The sequence below is a fragment of the Mytilus californianus genome, unplaced genomic scaffold (genome assembly GCF_021869535.1).
Source record: "Mytilus californianus isolate M0D057914Y unplaced genomic scaffold, xbMytCali1.0.p SCAF_2, whole genome shotgun sequence".
NCBI classification, from domain to species: Eukaryota; Metazoa; Mollusca; class Bivalvia; order Mytilida; family Mytilidae; genus Mytilus; species Mytilus californianus.
In genome coordinates this window covers 12,590,453-12,613,343 of record NW_026262668.1, presented here as the reverse complement: position 1 = coordinate 12,613,343, position 22,891 = coordinate 12,590,453, and the positions used below count along the sequence as shown (strand labels likewise).

The 22,891-nt window shown below is 31.8% G+C and overlaps 1 protein-coding gene across 1 annotated transcript; it reads left to right on the top strand.

The window, feature by feature from the left end:
- The first annotated feature begins 946 nt into the window (after positions 1–946).
- On the top strand, positions 947–22,548 carry LOC127729264 (uncharacterized). The gene is made up of 14 exons (XM_052237000.1): positions 947–1,015; positions 2,868–2,923; positions 4,023–4,082; positions 5,748–5,829; positions 7,209–7,298; positions 9,299–9,336; positions 10,165–10,224; positions 13,957–14,038; positions 15,475–15,606; positions 16,457–16,494; positions 17,432–17,488; positions 18,673–18,766; positions 20,135–20,269; positions 21,790–22,548. The coding sequence occupies exons 3-14, from the start codon at positions 4,071–4,073 to the stop codon at positions 21,924–21,926; spliced, it is 957 nt and encodes a 318-aa protein (XP_052092960.1). The 5' UTR covers positions 947–1,015; positions 2,868–2,923; positions 4,023–4,070; the 3' UTR covers positions 21,927–22,548.
- Positions 22,549–22,891: the final 343 nt, after the last annotated feature.

Genomic DNA, 22,891 nt, shown 5'->3' with positions numbered 1-22,891 from the left:
ACAAAGATTTTGATTGTGTCTAAAAGAAGTGCTCTAGTCCGGTGCCAGTAATACATTTAAAAGCTTAAATTGTTATCTTTATAAATACTGTTAATATGGAACCAAATGTGATAACTATGTATTCATAAAAGATAACTTACCCTCATTTTCATAATTTTCTCTAGTGTACACGATGCAATCACCTATAAATCAGTCTGATAACTTCTAAAATAAAGTTTACAAATTGGGTAATCAACCCAGGTCGGCGGTAATGGAAGCCTTTTCATCAATTCCTCTGCCTATATTGTATGATATTGTATGATGGATCGTTCAAAGCTGAGACATTTTCAAAAATATGGTTAAATTTTCGGGGTACAAATTGAGATTAGTTTTTTCAGCAATTTAGCACACCCCGAAAAGCCTTTTCTAATGCGGCTTCTCGAGGTAAAAACACCTTTTTTCAAACAATAAGTTAAGAAAATACATTCAATAACTCAATAGTTGTTACACCTTTATTTTATGGTCCTGTGCTCTTCAGATCTCAACACATGGTTAAGTTCAGTTATTTGTAAAACATTGAAACATGTCCAATATAACTGCATCGAGATTGTTTGTTTACGCACTAACTTTGAGTTCCTGAATTTGAGGCGCATTTGGGTAATTGACCCATATGTCTCATGCAGCAAAAATGTTCGTCTGATGTATCAAATTTGATCATTGGTATCTTTGATGAGTTTTTGTCTATACTATACGATTTGTAAACTCTTCCGTTAAGCAAACAATTTTACAAAACAGGAAGTAAAAGTCATCATTGATCAGATCAAGAACAAGTAAAAATGAAAAAAAAAAGGAAAAAGGTTAGTGCTTATAAAGCTATGTGATTCCACCAAACATCAACGTCATCTAAGATATCATTATAGAATTTATATAACAATAACACAGTCAGTAATATTTTATTAAGCAACGACAACAGAAGCGCCAGCAGTTACGACCCAGACTACTACTATCACCACTAAACAAACCACTACAGTACCTAGTAAGTAATGTTAACAAAAACAATTATAAAAAGTTATAAATATAGACACCAGACAGCTAAATACATATAGGATAGAAAATAGAAACTGAGAATGTGTCAAAGAGACAACAACCCAACCAAAGAGCGGATAACAGTCCAAGGCCACCAATGTGTCTTCGACAGACCGAAACAATCACGCTCCCGGAGGCGGGCTTCAGCTGGACCCTAAGTAATAATGTGTACTAGTTCAGCGAAATGTACGCCACACTAAAATCCAAAACATACAAATGAACCAAAATTAAAAAAACAAAATAAAAAACAACACAAGACTTACAAAGACTTACAATATGCTACTTAAAAAGAGCAATATACATTTGTTCCAATTGGACAACCATAAACAATTCGTCGACAAAATACAAAAAGAACCAAAATTTTGGAAAAAAGAAAAAAAGATGAGTAGACAAATAATAGTCAGCTCATACCTAAACTTCCTTCAATGGAAATACATTTGTATTCCTTTAACAGGTAGGAGTAGATCTTCACAAATTGGATATCAGTTTACAGTTATCAAAATTGAATTTTGAATTTCCTGCCATGGCACACACTTTTATTTTACAACATTTTTTCCCTTTAAAAACAAAGTTCAAATGAAAAATTAATTAACTTAATTGCTTAACCAAGTATTTGTACAGTCAAATCCTTGGTTTAACAAATTAACTTTTTGAAGGTCTTAACTTTTATTTATTATGGTAATATTTAAGAATGTATTTGACAAACATATTGCCTTTAAAATAAACATGACAAAAATTTTCTCAAAAAACAGCAAATATCCTGTTTCCTGATATCCATAGTTTTTTTCTTCATTACTGCATATTGATGCATATGTAAGATATAAAATCCATTAATACGGTTATACACATATGATGATCTTCAACAGCTTTTATCAAAATGTATTACAAATGTAAGATTTTATTATGAAACTGTGATTCAGCATGTAGGAAAACAATCAAAATCTAAATTTCGAAGTCAACTTAATTAAACACCTATAAGGATTTTTTTTTAAACTTTTAATTTCAGTTAAAATAGGAGGAGATATGATAAGAAAAAATGTGATAAAATTCATAATGTTTGCCCCTTAAAATGAAAAAAAAAAGATTAACATATGCATACCAATGTATCGCTGTCTAATGTCTTATAAATATCTGACGGATGTTATTTTGTAGATTTCAAATACTTTTTTGAATTCAAGAGACCAATAAAGTAGTCTTATCATACTTTCTCCTATAATAAGGTACAGTCAATTAGTATTGTAAGCAATACAAAAACTCGGGATAACAAAATGAAAAAGATTTCTAAAGAAAAAACCGAAAGCTTGATTGTATCCAATATATTTAACAAAAACAAATACGACAGACAGCAACCATCGACAGCAACTGGACCATAGTCATCTTGATTTGGAAAGGCACATACATAAAATGGCAGGGTAAAACAGCTTTTTGAAGGCATAACTCTCCTAATCTAGGACAGTTATGATACAATAAAACAATAGAACAAACTTTAAAAGTCAGCTGAAAAGGGGATGATCTAGAGGCTTACGACCAGTTAACAAAAGTAAGTTGAAAGCCCAATTTCAACTATTAAACTGACCATGTTTTTAAACCTAAGGTATAGATAATGACATCTGCAAACTATTTATTGTAAATACGTCATAATCAGTCTGGGAAAAATATGACTTTGAGCAGTGCCAAAATATAAGCATAAACAGGGCAAATCGTGTGTTAAACCCTAGATAAAATAGAAACATGTACATTTTGTAAGGCTAATTTAAGTACTAATTTAAATGTATCAACTAATTAATATGTTTACATTTTAGCAACGACGGTTGTGTATCCAGCATGTGTACAAACAAACTGTGCTCACTTGTATCTGGTCAGTCGCTTTATTGTTTGCCAGCAGAATTTAGCTGTTAAAGCATTGCTATCATCTTAGGCACCTACCATTCATCTTTTGTCGGGGTGAATACTGTTTTTAATAAATTGTTGGACCAAAAAAATATTTGTTTCAGTAAGATAAAGAAAACAATCAAGTTTAAAAAAAATATCTTGTTCCTGTATTCTACTGAACAAACATTATTTGTTTTAGTTTTTATCGAGATCGGAATAAATTGTTTTTCCTAAACAAAGCCATGATCCCTGGCCTTCAAAAACAAAAGACGAATGATAGATGCCTTATATACACGGTTGAACATTTTTTGTCGTTCATTCTTTTTTTTAAGTGTTTTATAGTAGGTTCAATTAAGTATGACAAAACACTACACCGAATGCGTGAAATGATCCCCGACAAAACTAGCAGTTTCTGATTCACTATTGACCCATGTTAAGTGCCTCGAGAAAAAAACCATTAAGACAAATTGGTGATAATAATTGATTCCATTTCCTTTCAATATATATCTCTTGTCCTACCTTACGACATTTCCATTTCCATGCAAATTAATTCCCTAAGGCTTTTACTTGAGCAAATGTTATTGTTTTCATATTAAAAACATCATTTTAGGACAAAGGATAGAACAAAACAAATCATATTTTAAAATATGACATTATTAAAACTGTTATCAGTATTATCATTTTATCAACAGCTGTTAGATATCAAGTCTGCATAGGATGAGGGATGGATTAATACCCTGAAACGTGCGGTCTGTCTTTATGTTTGTTGTTTTTCTGCTTTGTGTCGATCTGACGAGTTAAGCCTTTTTCAACTGATTTTTATAGTTGGTTCTTATGTTGGGCTGATACACCACTGTCCAAGATAAGGGCGAGGGTCGTACAGTTGCCTATAATAATAGCTAACACTCACTATATTTGAACTTTGGTGGATAGTTGTCTCATTGGCAATCATACCTCATCTCCTTATTCTTATATAGTCCAACTCTACATATGCATTTGTCAATAATAACTGCAAGGTGAAATATAACCTATATTACAGTTCATGACATTTTGAATATAAGATAATTAATTTTTCTTCTTTCCAGCGATATTGTCATCTGTACCAAACTAACAATGTTATCGAAGGCAGATGTATGCCGTTCCAAGTAAGCAAAAGTACTATTAAAAATGTAAAGAAATGTTAGGAAATCCTCATAAAAGTATATTATACCATTTCATTCATAGTATATCATAAAATTTTGTATAATTTTGTTCGCCCCTCTATTTTTTTTTTTTTTTTTGGGAGCGTTTAAATTATTTGACTTGAGACAATTCTTGTGTAGAGAATGCCTGATGAAGGTGAATCAATAGACAGTTGTGAAATATCACGGGGCAGTGTAAATCCGTTCAGTGTGTACTGATTGATGTTTTCGTCACGGAGAACTTGGTTTATTCGTTAGTTGTGAATGGTTTTGAGCTAGCTTTAAGTAACTGCTAGTACTCTAATATCGGTGCTTTGTCTCTTTTGTTTTCATGTTAGTTGGGTTTTTTGTGATTCTTACAGATCTCTTGAGTTAATCAATTCGCTACTGCTTTATAAAGTTTGCTCTTGTGTTGTGCTTCAACACCACTGTCAAAGATAAGGGGAGGGTTTAGTTCTCAAAAAACATGTTTCACCATGCCACATTCTTTATATGCATGTCCCAAGTCAGGCGTTTGTAGTTTAGTTGTTGTCGTTGGTTCATGTCTCTTATACTTCTTTCGTAAACTGTTTTGATATAAATAAGGCCGTTATGTTGAAGACCATATGTTTACCTCTTATGGCATTCATACTAAATCTCCTAATTTCTATATAAGAAAAAGAGGCGAAAGATACCGAAGGGACATTGAAACTCATAAGCCGAAATAAACTGACAACGTCATGGCTAACAAAGAAAAAGACAAACACAAATAACAATACATAAAACACAACATAGAAAACTAAAGGCTGAGCAACACGATACCCACCAAATACTGAGGGTGATCTCAGATGCTCCAGAAGGGTAATCAGATCCTGATCCACATGTGGCACCCATGGGTAGCTGTATCATTGGCGTATACCGAAATCTCATTTCAATCTTGTTTACTGCTGATTGGTATCTTTATTTGTTTAAACTATATTTCACTGTTTGCCTATCAACAGGATTGATTTTAACGCTACATATGTAATTTTTTAGAGGAAACAACTGTCCGCAAACCAATACACTATGTATTCATTCATATACCAAAAACTTTGATTTTGATTTATTCAGATAGAAATTTATGACAAATTGAACGCATACACGTTCCTGTTTAAGTTTTCAACTATTCTGGTTATCCCAAAGAAGTCACTAAAAATAAACGTAGTTAACAGCCATTCTGCCTCTCGAACTTGCAAGATCACTCTTTCAATATTTAATATTTAATTCTGAAAACAACAGAAACAAACAATATTTAATTCTGAAAACAACAGAAACAAACAATATTTAATTCTGAAAACAACAGAAACAAACCTTTAGATAAATTAAAGAAATAAATCGCAAAAAAGGAAAAAAAAAATCCACAAACAAATAAATATTGTTGCTAAACATTTACGTCAGTTTGGTCTCTGGTGGAGAATTGTCTCATTGCCAATCATACCGCATCTTCTTATTTTCATAAACACCCACTGACTTGATTAAACGATGCACACCCGGTCTAGCTACTTTCGGAGTTCCTGTGATTCGTTCTGGTTTTAATAATGAATTAATGAAATTGTTGGCTCTAATTTAACACCTGAATATTTTGACTCCATCAATATAATGTAAACTTAGGTTGGACCTGTATGTAGTAATTACACAGAACTACAAGGCAATGGATGTACATGTGAAACAACAGAATGCTCTATACATATTCGTAAGTGCAATAATTATTATTATTGTTATCAAACATATTATTTTTCTTATCATTCAAATCTTTACGTTTGAGGTTTATGTATTCTTATGTTACAGTTCAAGCTTTAAAGCAAGAGACAAATATATCATCTTTTGCAGCTTAAGATTGAAAAAAAAAACGTCAGTTTCATGAACGTTATAACTTTTACATGTACATCTTCTTGAAATGAAATGATGATTTGCCAAAAGATATAATGAAGCAATCACGAAATGAATCAACCAACCATTATATTGTTGATTGATTGTTGGTTGTTTAACGTCCAATGAAATATTACATGCATGTTCAGGACAAGAACAATAACTGACAATTAATACAACAGATAGTTTCTGTAATAGAGGCCGTCCGGGATGAAGATCGGGGAAATTTAGACTGCCACTGCAAAATGAGGGTTAATTAGGATAGGGGTGGAAATTTAGCTTGGTAATAGGCCACCTACGGACACCTCAAATAGTTGGTGCAAGGGTTCCTAACGTAGAGAGAGTGCCGAGGCATCGGATTTAACGTCCCCATTCTGACCGGACGTGGCTGCGTACTTGTACATCCCGCACAGCCAAATGGACGCCCCACTTTGACAAGGGTTTTACTGCCGGTCGGAAGAAAACCTGTAGTGACCTTATGTCTATCCCATGTCACCCTTGGGGTACCAGCCATTATAATGTCAAGTCATAATGATTCTCAAATTGCAAACATTTTTATTTTTAATTAATTTTAAAAAATGTATTATCTGTAAATGATCTTGATGCCGAATTTTCTAGTTTTTGTCTATGTCCTAAGCCCCCTTTTTGATAAATATTACAAAACAAGTAGGCTCTTTGATATCGAACTTCGTTTTTATTCATATCAAACGTTAAGATATATTTCTGGACAAACATCATACTTTCATGTATGTTGAATACAACACACGTATGCTAAACGATTGGTTTTTAAACATCAATAATGTAATAACGGTTTATGACAGACCAAAGTCTGTTGCTGTTTCGATTGTTTCACATATTAGTATTTTGTTTTCTCCAAAAATATCATATAAAATTCTTATTTTTTGCAAATGTCAACCTTTGCAGTTTTACACGCCTTTCCTACATCATTCATTATACTTTCAAATGTACTTATTTACAAAACAAAAAAAAAAGCAAACAAAAGTAATAACAAAATATCAAACAAAAGGAAACGAACAAATCAAACGTTTGAGAGCACAAAATGCAATATCGACTACATAAAATAACCCCAAAAATTGCAATCTATGTTCAGTTTCGTATCTTCTAACATTTATGATAAAGCGAATTCATTTGGATATCATTGTACTCATTTTATATTGACATAACGATATTTCTTGTTTAAAGTGACAGCGTATTCTCATCACATGGGGCCAATATTCACAACAACGGTTCCTACAGCTACATCTACGATGAGCATCTCTACAACTGTAGATGGTTTGTATTGTTTTCACATTTCCATAATTATAAACTCATCAAAGAAACCAGGTATACACTTTAGTACGCAAGACATGCGTTTCGTCTACGAAAGACGCACATTCGACATTCGAATCATCAAAGTTAAAAAGGACAAAATAAAATACGAAGATCAAGACCATTGAGGACCTGAAATTTCGAAAGGTTTTGTCAAATACAGGTATTGTAATCTATTCCTTTGGTAGAAAATCCTTAGTATTTCGAAAATCCAAAGTTTTTTTCACAGATAATTTATAATTATGACCACATAATGCATGTATACTGGGTTGTTGTTGCCCTCGTGGAGGAAATATTCACCAGCAGTGGTATCGACCCAGTGTTTGTAAACAAACTCATCATGGATACAAGGATTTTAATTTTGTAACCGTGTAATAGGTAAATACTTTCTATTGCAGCACATAGATATAAGAAGATGTGGTATGAGTGCCAATGAGACAACTCTCCATCCAAGTTAAAATTTATAAAAGTAAACCAATATAGGTCAAAGTACGGTCTTCAACACGGAGCCTTGGCTCACACCGAACAGCAAGCTATAAAGGGCCCCAAAAATTGCTAGTGTAAAACCATTAAAACGGGAAAACCAACGGTCTAATCTAAAAAAAAAACGAGAAACGAGAAACACCTATGAACCACAACAACAAACGAAAACTACAGAACATCATGTTTACATTCATTGCAAATACAATAAAATATTCTATCAAACAATTTTCATAACTATACCTATATTTTGCTTTGTTAAATTTGGCGTTAATTTAAGGTAGAAGATAGATAACTAGATAACAAACTACAATTGTTGATCGTTGATCAGAAAAAAATGACGGAACATACTAGGAGAGCAATATTCATGACACAAAGAGACTCAGACAAAACAAAGGGAAAATCAGAAAAATTACTAAAAGACAAACAACAATCTACAAAACACTACATAGGAAACCAATGACTAAACCCTGCAAACCCGTCTAAAAACCGGGGGTGATCTTAATTCCGCATAAAGGGTAAACAGACACAGCTCCACTTGTGAGATCTGTCGTATTGCTCATGGTAAGGTAGCATTCATCGATTCGTTTAATTCGTCGATGTATCACTTGGAGACATGAGGACGAGATGATGGCTAGGACAATTTGGACATCTTGGTGGTCATCTGAGACAGAGATGATTCATAACCGCCAACTCATGATGGCGTCGTAAAACATTTGAAAGGGATAAGTTCAACTTCACCACTATGAAACCATTGGTCCAATTGCTTCCTTGAAAACACCAATCCCGTATCGAGGAAATCATGATAGAGACACAAGCACTGGAATATAGTATTGAGTAGGAAATATGTACTCCATAAGCATGCGCTGCTACAATATTGCCACATAGAAATGAAAAGCTCATATCAGACATATGAACTACAGTATTGTTAATTCCTTTATCAAAAGAAAGCAGACCAAATAAAAAAGGGAAATATGTACCAGGAGTAATACCAACATTGTTTTTCCCTTTAAGTCTTTGTTAAATTGTTGCTTTTAAAAAACAACTGTGCAGAATTTATCTTTGTCTCTAATAAAGTAATACTTAGCATGAGCAAAGTTTTAGTAACCATTTAACCTCAATATTTTATAGAAACACCAAATAAAAAAAGAATGGTACTTTATGACTCAGAAATTTTTCTCTGCAATGTAAAGAACTTTACCTCGGAGAGATAGTTTAAGCTTCATTTGAAGTAGAATTCTAACATTACTAAAGTTTAAATAATGTCAATACTGATGCATTGGGTACTGGCTTGATTGTATTTTCGAGAATTTAATGGGTTCCAGTAGTGGAATCGACTCGAGTAAAATTCAAATTTTAATACGATTAAATCTTCAAATTGTCAGTTCTGCGTTTAACTTTTGTAAATGATTCAATATGTAGCTTAAATGGGTTTAAGCCTTTGAAATTTAAATATGTCATGAACTACATCTTTTTCACTTTAGGATACGAATGCTTCGGACAAATATGTTCGTCCACTAACGTAAGTATATCTTAAAATTTAATAAAGTCTATCCTCCAGTTGAGCTTAGAAATTGTCAGGAAAACCATCCATAATATGCAAATCAGTCAATTCAATCCAGTAGTATTCTATAAAACTTTACCCAATTCGTCTACAGGACACTAATTTAAGCACATGCTGTTAATTTACATGTCATCATTTTACGACCAAGATATTTTGCTAATATAACATGAACAATAATTCAGAAAAAATATACTTTTTGTTTTAACAAAATAGGTAATTTATAAGAGTAACAGGAATATGTGATAAAGGATTCGTTTATTATTTAATGTACTTAATAGCAGGAGACCACTCCACTGCCGAGGCAACCGGTCTCTTCCATTTTAGGGTTCACGTAAATTCCGTCAGATTTTGTTTGTTAAGTTGGTTCACCAGATTTGAACATCGGACATACACTATTATCTAATTTTCAGGACTGTTGCAAAACGAAGTACGACTTTTATTTATCTTTTTCCTCAACATGCACGAAGGTTTCGACGACGATACATACCAATGCTTGGCACATTAAATTCTATAAGCATCATTTCAATACTTGTAAAAAATCACTTTGTGTATCTTATTTGTAGAAATAAATGCGATCTTTTCCAACTGTTTAATGTATTTATAGTATGCCGTTACAACATTTTCTAACACTTAGATTGCAAACTGATTGTTTGTTTTATTTTAAATTTGAGTCGTGTGTTTTGGGGGATTAAGTGAATGACTACGACAACAGTTGCTTGAAGGGGCCTATTTTCGAATCAGTTTTGGTGTAGTATCTTATCTCATCAAAAATATTTTCATTTTCAGACCTTTTGTCATATGTATGAATATTTGGACCACTTTGATACAAGATGTATGCCTTTCAATGTAAGTTTTAGATTGATTCAGTAATAGCAATATTTCCTGTTTTAATATTTTAATATTGTTACAACGATGAACTGTCGTGAAAGGTTTACAAAGCAAACCCCCCCCGGTTTCTGATTGGGTTCGTGTTGCTCAGTCTTAGTTTTCTATGTTGAGTTTTGTGTACTGTGTTTGTCTATTGTTCTTTTTCTTTGTCATGGGGTTGTCAGTTTGTTTTCGACTAATGAGTTTTGATATCCCTTTAGTATCTTTCATCCCTTTTTAAAAGCAATCCAATATATATCCCTTTATATGGCTTATTTTGTGTAGTAAGTTTTTTTATGAAATAGTCAACAAGAAATTTATCCTCTTTTTATTAATTTATATTGCATCTGTTGTTTACAAAGGTAGTCACTGCTATTTCATACGTAAGGTTTCATTGATCTGCCAGATTATGTTCAAAAGTAATAGCGTTATAGATAATAATTAAAATATATATGTATTCCAATAATCCAATGATTTCCTCTATACATTTGGAAATAATTTCGTCCGTCTATCCTTACCTCTGTTCGTAATTATTTTATCGCATAATGCTACGTACATTCACCTTTCAGAGCTTCTTGCTACATGTATTTAGCATCAAGATTTATATTTGTAAACTATACCATGTAACCCATTTTATGATACATCTGTTATGTACTTCCTGTTTGCTGCATTCATATTTAAAAAAAATGATCCTCACATGAATGTATGATGATTTTCGTCGCATTTTGTTTCAGCAACTACATATCCCAACTTCTGACATTTGAAAGCAAGCTATATATTTATAAATTTTGCTGTGTGACATACTTTCATATCCGTTTCCGATCCAATATTATGTATTTCTATACCAATATGTTCTTCGCATCTTATTGCTGCATTTACAAGAAATATGTGGTGCATTGTTTTTAACCTGAAAGTACCAGCTGTTTCATCTTTGCTAGTAAGTTTGATATTGGTAAGCTGAAACGTATGGTTATTTACTCATTTGAACTCTAATGGAAAGTTTTCTCTTAGCCATTATATCACATCTCCTTATTTTTACCAAAAAAAAAGGATCCCACGATCCCATAACAAGATATCTTTAAACCTTATTGCAACACCAAGATAATAAAATGAGAGAGCTAAATTATCAATGGTTTGTTTTTTTAAATAGTTCTTCATTTTTACAGCACTGGATCGATATCGCTGCTGGTGGACTATCAGTCGCCAAGGATATCATTAGCGCCTTGGTACTGACATAATTTATTACAAATCTTTTTTAAAATGTCAATCTAAAAAATTAAAAATTGTTAAGAAACTAGGATTTCACCTCTCCCATCAAAGTTGACATTAGATGAATTTTGCTTATTTTTGTAGGCCTATTTTGGCCAAAAGTTCTTCCACTGTTTCGATTTTTTGTATATCCTATATCAGTGCCTGAAGGGTATCATCAGCTTAGTCGTCAGTACTTCGGTACTGCCATGATTTATAGCAAACCAAGCAGCAATTGTCCGTTTAAAAATATAGAAATTATTAAAAAATATAGAAATTATTAAGAAACTAAGGTTTCCCTTTCCTCAAGCAATATTGACTTTAGGTTGATTTGGCTATTTTGTATGTCCTTTTTGTTCATATAGCTCTTCCACTGCTTGGTTCTTACACATGCATTGCTTTCGGATATTTTGCTTTGATCATTCCTGATGAAAGTAAATCCAGAAAAACGCTTCGGACGCATGCAATTTATAAAGAATTGTTTTCATAATCATTGTTGTTAAAAACTTGTTTTCATTTTGTCAGAATTGATATTCAACAAATACATACTACTGAAAAAAGTAAAATCACTAAAATACTGAACTCCGAGGAAAATTCAAAACGGAAAGTCCCTAATCAAATGGCAATGAATGTCCGTCATTTCTTCCAACATTAAGGCAGTAAAAATACGTAATTTGTTATTAAATGGAATTCAAAACTTGTTTTTTCATAAAAAAAAAAGTTTTGACATTTTTTAATCTTTGATCTGATATCTTAGAAAGTGAAAAGTAAAATAACAAAAATACCAAACTTCAAGGAAAATTAAAAACGCAAAGTCTCTTATCAAATAGCAAAATCAAAAGCTCAAAAACACCAAACGAATGGAAAACAACTGTCATATTGCTGACATGGTACAGACATTTCCGTAAGTAAAAATAGTGGATTAAACCTGGTTTTATAGCTAGCTAAACATCTCACTTGTATGACAGTTGCATACAATTTCATTATACTGACAACAATGTGTGATAAAAAATATCTTAATATAATCGGTCCATGTAAATGTTACAGGGATTTTCTAAATTTAGACATTTTGAAGGATCAGTGGATTTCTTTCTTTTTAACATATTATTATTTATTTTAGTAACGTTGTGTATAAATCTTTTGATGATGCAGCTGTCACCGTAATTGCTCTAAATACCATAAATAATAAGCCTAGGGTAACCTATTGATAAACATATTTGAAAATTACAATTTACAATTTTCCAGAAATAAAACATTGATTTTCTGTATATCATTAAGTTACTTGTAAATCGTCCAAAAAATGAATGAAAATATAATTGCAATTTTTACACAAAATTTCACAAATTGCCTGTTCTGTTTTATGTAATACATAGAAAAGATATCATAAAAAAGAAATAAATATGACCAAAATCACTATATCTTGTAAAAAAATAACTAATGATTGTGTAAAACTTAGAAATACTTGAAATGAAGATTTTTGGATGGGGACAGAAAAATATTGACAGAGCTGAACGTGTCATGGTCCAGGCTTCACCAAAGTTGGTAGTAGTGCTAAGGCCAGATTTAACGCTAAAGGATGTATTTTTTTTTAATTAGGACACATGTGTAACAGAACATCCCAAACACTCTCTGAAATAGCAAAAAATTGTCGGGTCAAGTGCTTGTGGAATTTTTTAATTTTATAGTAGAATTTATTTTTAATTATCAGATTTCATAAATCGCAGGCATTAAAATTCAGTAAATATTATGAATAAAACTGCTCTGTTGTTCAATACTTTTATTTGCTTAGTTTTTTCTTTCCATTCAACAATTTTAAGCATGATGTTAAATGTCTTTCAATGTTTCCGTGCATTTTATAAAATGCCTTAAAAAAAGTCAATATATAAAATGCCTAAATTCTACAGGTATTTTAGAAAATTGCCTAAAGTTTTCACGCGTACTACAAACACACCTGTTAATATTTCATAATTACATTACATGTATGTTTTAAAATAATACGTTATTTTGATTGGCTAATAGCAATCTCGCGTCATTCTGATACTAACCTTCATTTCAAAATGAAAAGTAACATTCATGATGACACGAGCTTCCACAATAAAGTGCACAGGTAAATAAAAGAAAAAAATTGATAGAAATCGTGTTTTCATGATCCTAGCAAAAAAATGCAATTAAAAGTATTGAATGCTTCTTTAAGTAATTTTATAGGGTTGTAAAAGCGTTGATCGTGCGCACATTTTTAGAATGAAGCGCTTTCGCGCTTCATACAAAATGTACTTCGTTCAACGCTTTTACAGCCTAATAAATTGTCAAAAAGAAGCATTCAATTTTTAAATACAGCTCACCAGTTCCATTTTGATTAGTATTCCATGGCTGTTGACATTCCACCTGTCAAAACATAAAATGGTAGAAATATGTTAGACATGGTATCGTCTCCTTTTATGCATTCAATATTTTCAACTCTAGACATGGAATGAGTGTAAAGTATATACAGACCTTCATGGAAGTGGTTGTTCTTGTACTTCCAAGACATGTGCAGAATCTGTAGGTAAGTTGGGAAAAAATAAGTAAATTTGCAATAAGATAAATTGGTTGTGTTTGGAAACAAAACACGCCATCATATTTGATAAATGTACTGTCTGTAGTTGTTAACGAATTTGCTATCCAAAATATGTCATTTTCAAAATTGTATTTTCAAATTAGTGTGAATGAATTCAACAGACGCTAGTGTAGTTGTTTTTTTTTCGTGTTGTATTTTCATTTTTGCCTTTTTCTGTTTTTTTTTTTAAGAAATCCGCTGCATGTGGTGATATCATCCAGTTTGTACGATCTGAAAGATGAAATATATGAAATGGAATTTTATCGCGATATATGCATAATTTCTCTACTTATTGATAGAAAGACATATTTTAGGACCCTGTGTTAATTTTAAACGAAATTATGTTTTTTAGACCGTCATGATGTTCCTATGTTGACTTTATAACATTTTGTTATTGTTTTTATTTGTTGATTATGGAATATGATTTTAAAAAATGTGTGCTAAGAAAACCTTTTAGGATCTGCAAGCATTCTTGCATAATTTATCAAATGTTTCAGAATGTGACGTCATACACGAATGAATACTTCGTTACGTTACGTGTAAAAACACTCATCAAAGATATGATTGATTGATTGATTGTTGGTTGCTTTACGCCGCATTAGCACAACAAGGCTATATCGCGGCGACCAAAGATATGAAGCTTTGGTCATGTATAAAATTAAATTATTGATGTTGAATGCTGAAGCCTATTTGCTCACGTGGTTTTCTGTCACTCTATCTCGTCTTATTATCCTAATATCATTAAAGTTAGCTCGTTATGCAAAAGTGACATTCTAGACGGATAGGCAAACTCTGATTAATTTTTGACGACTGGTTTTCAAATTCTGATAATGTAAAATGAGCTTATAGTTGTTTATTCCAATGTCAATACAAGAAAATCGTATGCAATTATTCCCAATTGCTTAATCAAATTATGTTTGAACTATTACTTTCTCGATATAGTTTAAGAAACATACCTATGAATTTAAGTATGTACTTTTCTTCACAATGTACCAACAATAAAAACTCTGTTCCTTTGCTTCTTGTGTTTTTATGTGCATATACTGATTTGATGTCATGGATGAATACCCCATATGATTTCCTTTATATCAACAGAGGAACGACATCGATTATACGTCAAAATTTGGTTTTGAATTGGAAAAATATCTATATTTTGTCTTTACTATTAAAGCAGCGTTATAACAATAACAGTACAATTTTTACTAACTAGATGAGAATTCCGAGAATTGTCTTTACAATGATGCTCGAGTTTAAAATATTTGAAAATCCAAAACATATTACACACGTTGAAGAATTGAAAAGACTATTCCTACCAAAAGTAAAGCCAACCCCACAAAAGGAAGCAGTAAATGACAGGTTGATTGAAAATGTTTCTTTTTTTGCAGTGAAAGACTACGTTAACCATATTTCAATCACAACATCAAGACAAAAAAATATATCAACTACTATCAGTTCAACAAGACTGACGACCACATCCCCAACAACGATATCTCCAACAATGATATCTCCCACAACAGGTAATTTTTACTTATTATTTGCTGCTGGTCTATAAAAACTAAGTAACCATACCAGGCTCATGATTTGGTACGCCAGGCGAGTGGTTCGTCTACATAAGACCCATGCACTAGAACAGTCGGAAGGCCAATTCAAATAAGATGAAGAACTTAAAAACAAAACAGTTTGGCTAAATACAGCTAAGTGTCGTATATACCACAAGTATAGACAACGACCAAGTGGTTGTAGACACTCATGAACGGTATCAGACTATTAAAACGGTACGCCCGGTTCATCTACATTATAAGACTCACCAGTGACACTCGATTTAATAGAGTTGGAAGACCAAATCAGAAACGAAGTTGGAAAGAATTTAGAACCAAAAGTTCCGAAATAAGTTGTATAAGATATTACACATTATCATGGCTTGCATGGAATATGCGTCCAAAGTAAATGTATAAGATGATGCAAACTTTCTGTAGTTTAGGCATAAAAATAGAATTAAAGATAACAATAGTATGCTAAGCACAATCAGTAGTCAATGCAAGAAGAGTTGAAATTTGGGATAAAAAAATAGACGTAAGATAACAACGGGACCTATAAAAATAAGTCCAATAACAAATAAATCGGTTAAACTACTTTGAAGGCGCCAACCCTCTCTTAACCTGGGCCAGTGATGTAAAAGTACAAGATAAAAAAACACAATATGAAAATCAATTGAATATTAACTCATCAGATCAATACAAATCAGAAATACATCTAACAAAAACACAGACCGTAAGTGGCAGGGTACTTACACATCCCATGCTGTTAAGAACAAATATATGTTCAACTTTTTGATGGCGTTTGCTAATTTTTGACTTGTTTTTATAGGACTTCATTGTTTCAATACTTTATGTGCTGTAAATGAGGTATGTAACATTGCATTGTAAAAACGAACACAAATGAGTCAAGTCAGTAACTGCAGTGGATGTACCCTTGTTTTAATTACACATCTTGTTTTTAAACATGTTCCTTTTATCATACGACTTCCCGTTTCAGAATATGAATTTAGGTCGTATTATAATGTAAACACAGGAAAGAATATAAGAATTTGCGATATTTGATTCAAAATCTTACATGTCAAAACAAAAAGCAGACTTTTTTGAATGTTTGAGATAGGGTTTGAGCATGGATTAAAAGTTAAACCACTATGCAAGTTGAAGATGGCCCAAATATTAAACTGAATAACGCAATATATGTATGTTTGCCACAAAGAACACACATACATATGTGCTATCGACTGGTGTATACGACATACAAAATAACTTGTGGCAATACTTTTACGAAATCCTAATAGATAACCGGGTTTTAAAATGGTCGGTATTTATTATATCTCAAATGCGGTCCCGCGTAGCAAAAAGTATACACGTAACAACAATACAGCGATGACAAACGCATTTTGTCGAAATAAAACGTCAGTTTGGATCAGGAGGCTTTAGTCATGACACTTTTGTGAAAACCATTTTGATATTTTGACAACGTCAAAAAATATGAAAATTTTATTTACACTTTCCAAGCATCACCGCACGCCACTCGTTGAACACTGTAAAAGCAGACCGGACAATAGTGGCAAAAGACAGTTAGAAATACAAATTCATTCCAAAGATGAAAATTTTTCAAATTTTCAAAGATCTTTCCCTCGATCATCACTGACGAGACATTAATTGTCGAAATGCGCATCTAGTGCAGTAAAATTAGTATCGTTCATGTTATTGACATACATAAAAATATTATTCATACAGTAACTGTCGTATATCAGCCTGATATATAGAATATCTATTATTATGTAAAAAAAAGGTTTTTTAGGTATGCAGAGTGTACTTAGATAACGCAAATTTATATGCAGGATATTGTATTTTGAAAGTGAGTATTTTTCATTAACTCTGCTCGGTAGTGATTTATTACTTTTTATACAGCACAGAATAAAAAAAAAGAAAAACAACTAGATTTTGGTCGAATTTTTATATCTTTTATTCTCGCGTAGATTTGAAGCTACACTTAACAAGATAATTGATTATTTTGTATATACTTGTAAGGATTTGATGTAAAACATGATAAAAATTATAATAGCAATTCGTTTTTTATGCGATTTGCGTTCATCTGTGTATATTTCATACTAAGCTATGACTATCAATCTCTTTAATTTCTTATGTATATTTGAATAGAGTTAAGTAACAAATATCATAGAAAACGCAAAACCGTTTTACTTCATTCATTGTCATTTGCAGTTCTGTGCCATGACACTAATTGAGTGAATGCATTGAACGATCTCCGCGAGTACATGTCTCTGTGGAATTAGAAAAATGCATTTGTGAAAATAATAGATGAGAAATATAGATTAAATTTCTATCAACTTCATATTCCATTAAATTAACCTGAAACGAATCATTAATTAATAGAAAACTCGTTTCATTATTGTTCTTTAGTATAATAATTTGTAAAAAATAATGCCATGTTCATATGCACTAGTTTCAAATCCAGAATTACAAAAATCGTACCATTGACATACTTCCAAACAAACAGATACATAATAAAACAAAAACAGAGGAAAGACATGTGACACAATATGAAAAAGGTTAAAAAGATAAATATTAGCATACAAAACACTGCAAGGAAAACTTGATTGAACAACACGCACGGAGTGATTTAAGTGCTCCAGAGGGGTACACAGCTCCACGTGCACGTTTGGCACAGGGATTTTAACTAATTTCAAGTATATATCCGGTGATAACTTCTGTTTGGTGACAAAATGAAATTCTGAGGCGTAGCATTTCATATGATTTTATTTACATTCACTTTTGAATTTGCCTGCATGTATTCAGTATATATGTTATGTTTTTAGTGGTTTTACAAATCAGATTAGCTCGATATCGCTTTGGCATCTGACAGCTTTTTCGGAATTGCTGAGATTGTTGGACCCACAGTCGGAACAAGTCACAAAAAAAAAACTTCGAACGTTATTTTGTAATCGTGAAGATTTATGTATCAACTGAATGTATTTTTTGAGATGTTTGTGTTGCTAAAAGAATGAGTTTTATTTAAATCAGAATGTAGAAGATTTGTTGATTTGCAAAAGTAGTACATTGACCCTGTCGACAGAATGTGATTGTTCATTACAGAGTTGTATTGATAGTTTTACAGGTAAATATAAGAACTGTGTGACTGTGTAAATAGCAGTTGTCTTTGGTGGATGGATTCAAGAAAACTATAGAAACTAAACAAGTTTCCTAACATCTTTTTGCTATTGTACTTGTATTTGTTATGTTCTTGTTATGCATCACTAGAAAATGAATGATTTGTCTTAAACGGTCAATTTGATATTAACATCAACTGAAAAGTCTAATATATATTATTCAGTGCTGTTCAAACAATTCACTTGCGATCAATCCAGTACTATTCAGTAGCTTTTCAGACAATTCAAACAATGAATATAAGTTGAATACTCGCATATGTGTGCAATAGTAAATCATTACAAAGTGCAAGGAAAGAAAGCATATCGCAGAAATATAACAACGACTCAATTTTGTTTTAAACAAATCAAAATTATCAAAAGTCAGTTATTGATGACAAGAATGTAATAGAACAAAAAGTTGCATAATAAATAATTTAGAAGCATACATATTGTTTGCACATATCCTTTCTTTTTGACCACAAACAACAAACAATCATATCAAAAGTGAAAAGATAGGCAGTTTCACACATATTCATTTCTTGCTATGTTTCTTATATAGTTTATAGTTTTCTCTGTTGAGTTTTGTAGACTTTTGTTTGTCTTATGGTCGTTTTTCGCTTTTTTTCCATATCATAAGTTTTTTTTTCGACTTATGAATTTGAATATCCCTTAGGTATCTTCCGCGTTTCTTATGCCGTTGAAATGGTAGCTGTAAAGCAAAATTTAAACAAATCGATGTCATAAATTTAATTATATTCGGTAATTGAATTTGACTTACTGCAATTAGCATCATATATTTCTTTTTAAAACAATATGAAGATATAGTTACCATTTCAACGTCAAAAGAGATATCAAAACAATATGTATGCTTCTAAATTATTTTTTATGCAACTTTTTTGTTCTATTTCATTCTTGTCTAGTTGAGAGTTGTCTCATTGGCAATTATATCACATCTTCTTATTTCTATATAGAAATTTATTAATTCAAAACTTTCAGAAATTAAGTGAAAACAAATCCTATATTGGCTTGTATTTTACGATCATTTAAACTCAAATTATTGTTTTTCTTTTCATACCAACTATTCATTGCATCATTTCCATGTATAATGATTTAAATTAAGCATTTTCTTTTTCAAAAAATCTTGTTTTGTATAATAGTTATGCTATATGAAATATATTTAGATGACTGATAAAGGCAGTTTCTATGACTGCCTTTATCATAAAATCTGCTAATAAGAACCGTTTTCGGCTATTTGGGGTGTAAAATACACATTGTTTGGTTTTTTTTAATTTCATTTTATATCTACTTTCTTTACAGTCATTGCTTTCTTTTTCTAGTCTCAAAATCAACCAATACTCATCCAACAACTACCATGCAGACACTAATTTCACCAAAACCACTAATCGTTACAAATGCACTTTCTTCTGAATTAACCACTTTGACGATATCAGCATCATCGCCAACACCAACATGTAAGTTTATCCTTATATTTCATCACAATTCTAGACCACGTATGTTTAATTTAAAAGATTGAAACTTAAACAGGACAGCAGGAATTACCGAAAATATTGGTCAGTACAACCACCACACCAACCATCACAAAACAATCCTATAAACACCACAGATGCACAGAAAGCAATAACTAAAGATACATGGTCCTAATAGCTTGATTTGGTACTGACTGAAAATGGGGTTGGGTGTTACCAGTTTTACCTGAAAAACAAAATCATCGCCGATTGACTACATGGCTCACATGTCGTAAAATTCAGACACACAATAAAAACCTGTACAGTCTAGCTACACATAAAGTAGTTAATAACTAGTACAAGGGAACATTTTTAAATATACTCAAAATAGTGCTTGTACTAAAACAATCATGCTAAGTTTATCAAGATGTTAGTTGAATACTGCTGTTCAAGAAGCAAAAACACATAACAGTCTTATTTGTTTCCAAAATTTAATCAAATTTGATTAAAATCAGAAGTTTTTGTGAGATGTCAGTAAGAATTCAACCTCGTCAGGCTTACGTAAATTAAAACAATATTTATGAATTTGACCTTGCCATTTGAAATACGACGGTTGGCAAAGTTGAGCAAGATCTGCCTACTTTTCCGGAGAACCTGGTATTGTCCCGGGTTGATGGTGGGGTTCAAGTTGCCTAGTATAAAATTTTTAATGTAGAGTTTTGAAGACTTCTATTTGTCTGTTCGTCTTTTAATTTTCTATTTTGTTGTTGTTATAATTGTCAGTCTCTCTTCAACTTATGAGTTTTTATTCCTCCTTCTTTGTCTTAATTGAATAAGTTTATATATCACACCTGCAGCCAATGTTCTTGAAATATTTTAGAAAATTCCCAAGTTCAAATATGTATTTTTTTTTAAGTGTTTAGCTATAGATTCGTATCCTATGTAGGAGGTTTTTCTGTTCATGTAGTTATATAAATGTCAGAATCACTTTAAACATCGAATAAAAAACTGTTTTAAAGCTCATCAAAGATAATGTTTAACATTTTATAAAAGTATTTTATTGATATGGTATCATATTCCATAGTGGAAGATACACATCCTTTTATTTGTAAACAAACAAACAGCAAAATGCGAATAAAGCAAAAGGTGTACGTTATAATAAAAACAAAAGCTGTTATTTTCTGGTCGTATTGAAATGTTCAACACAATGATTCTGGCTGAATTAACTATATTCGGGTATTATTAATGAGGTTTTGGAACCAGTTGGCAAATAGCACTGCAGATTAACGTTTATTCTATTTGGTTTTTACTCGCTTTTGGTTTCAAATGATCTGCAATTTTGCAATCGATTTGGTCTCATAACTGTTTATTCGAGCGCCACTGATCAGTCCTATATATACGAAACGCGCATCATATGTTTAACAACATAATCGTGATATCATTATTGAATGTTTTGCAAATTGATCCGAGCTAAATATGATTAAAATATGTTAGAACTGTAAATATATAATTTCCTTCTCTTTCAGCCGTTTGTCAAGATAAACCCGGAGTGGATTGTGTATTGCTTAATTCAACAAATATTTGTGCCAACCCGTTTTCACATCAATATTGTGCCCATTTTTGTGGTCACTGTACCAGAGTTATTCAGTCTGCCTTTGGATAATGGATATTCTGCTATTAAATGTTATTGCATGTTATAATTTGATTTGTTTTGCGAAAGATTTTTCTTTTGCTTCAGTTAGTTTAAAGTGTTAAAAGTAGTAGAATACACCAAGGGAGCATTTCAAAACTCAAACGGAAACCAACAAAATACTAATTTAAACTTAAGACTGAGCAAGCTCTTGCATTCAATTACCGAATTCACCTTCTGTACGTTTTGTTGAAGGCTAAACAGTGCGCTGCAGTTGTTTACATCACCATCCGTTGGTCTTTGTTGGATAGTTGTTTCATACCATTTCTTCATATTTCTATATATAGAACAGATATATCAAAAATGTAATTTCGCGTATTAATCTTAGAGAGGGTTTATATTATACATCTTACTGTGATTATCCTAAAGACTATCAAAATACCAATTGCTAAACTATTTCAACAAAATTGCAGTTTGAATTCATCTCTACAAACTACAGAACTACAAATCGGTAAGGTTAGAAAGAACACATAAGACGTAGAACATTTCTAACTTTTTATTATTAGTTCATACGCAAATTTTTAACATCAAAACGTAAAATGCCTGGGTATTGTGGGTATGAATTGAACCTTTTAAAACCTAGGATAACTATTGAACCCTAGTTGAACTTTATTTTAAATAATAAAAAAGTTGAAAAGAATGACATATTTTGTCTTTTTCTCAGTTCAGAAGTAAATGCACTTCCTGTAAAAATGCAACGAAAGGTATGTTGAATTTTTCAGATCAATCCAGGCTAAAATTTTGTTTTGACATGAAATGATAAAAATTGCCTTATTTAGCGTTAAGTAGTTTATACATGTAAATAGATATAAGAAGATGTGGTATGAGTGCCAATGAGACAACTCTCCATCCAAGTCACAATTTGTAAGAGTAAACCATTATAGGTCAAATAACGGCCTTCAACACGGAGCCTTGGCTCACACCGAACAGCAAGCTAT

Coding starts and splice junctions, on each gene's coding strand:
- LOC127729264 (XM_052237000.1), top strand. Junction 7,299..9,298: donor CATCTCTACAACTGTAGATG/GTTTGTATTGTT, acceptor TTTTCACTTTAG/GATACGAATGCTTCGGACAA. Junction 16,495..17,431: donor CTTTATGTGCTGTAAATGAG/GTATGTAACATT, acceptor AAGGTTTTTTAG/GTATGCAGAGTGTACTTAGA.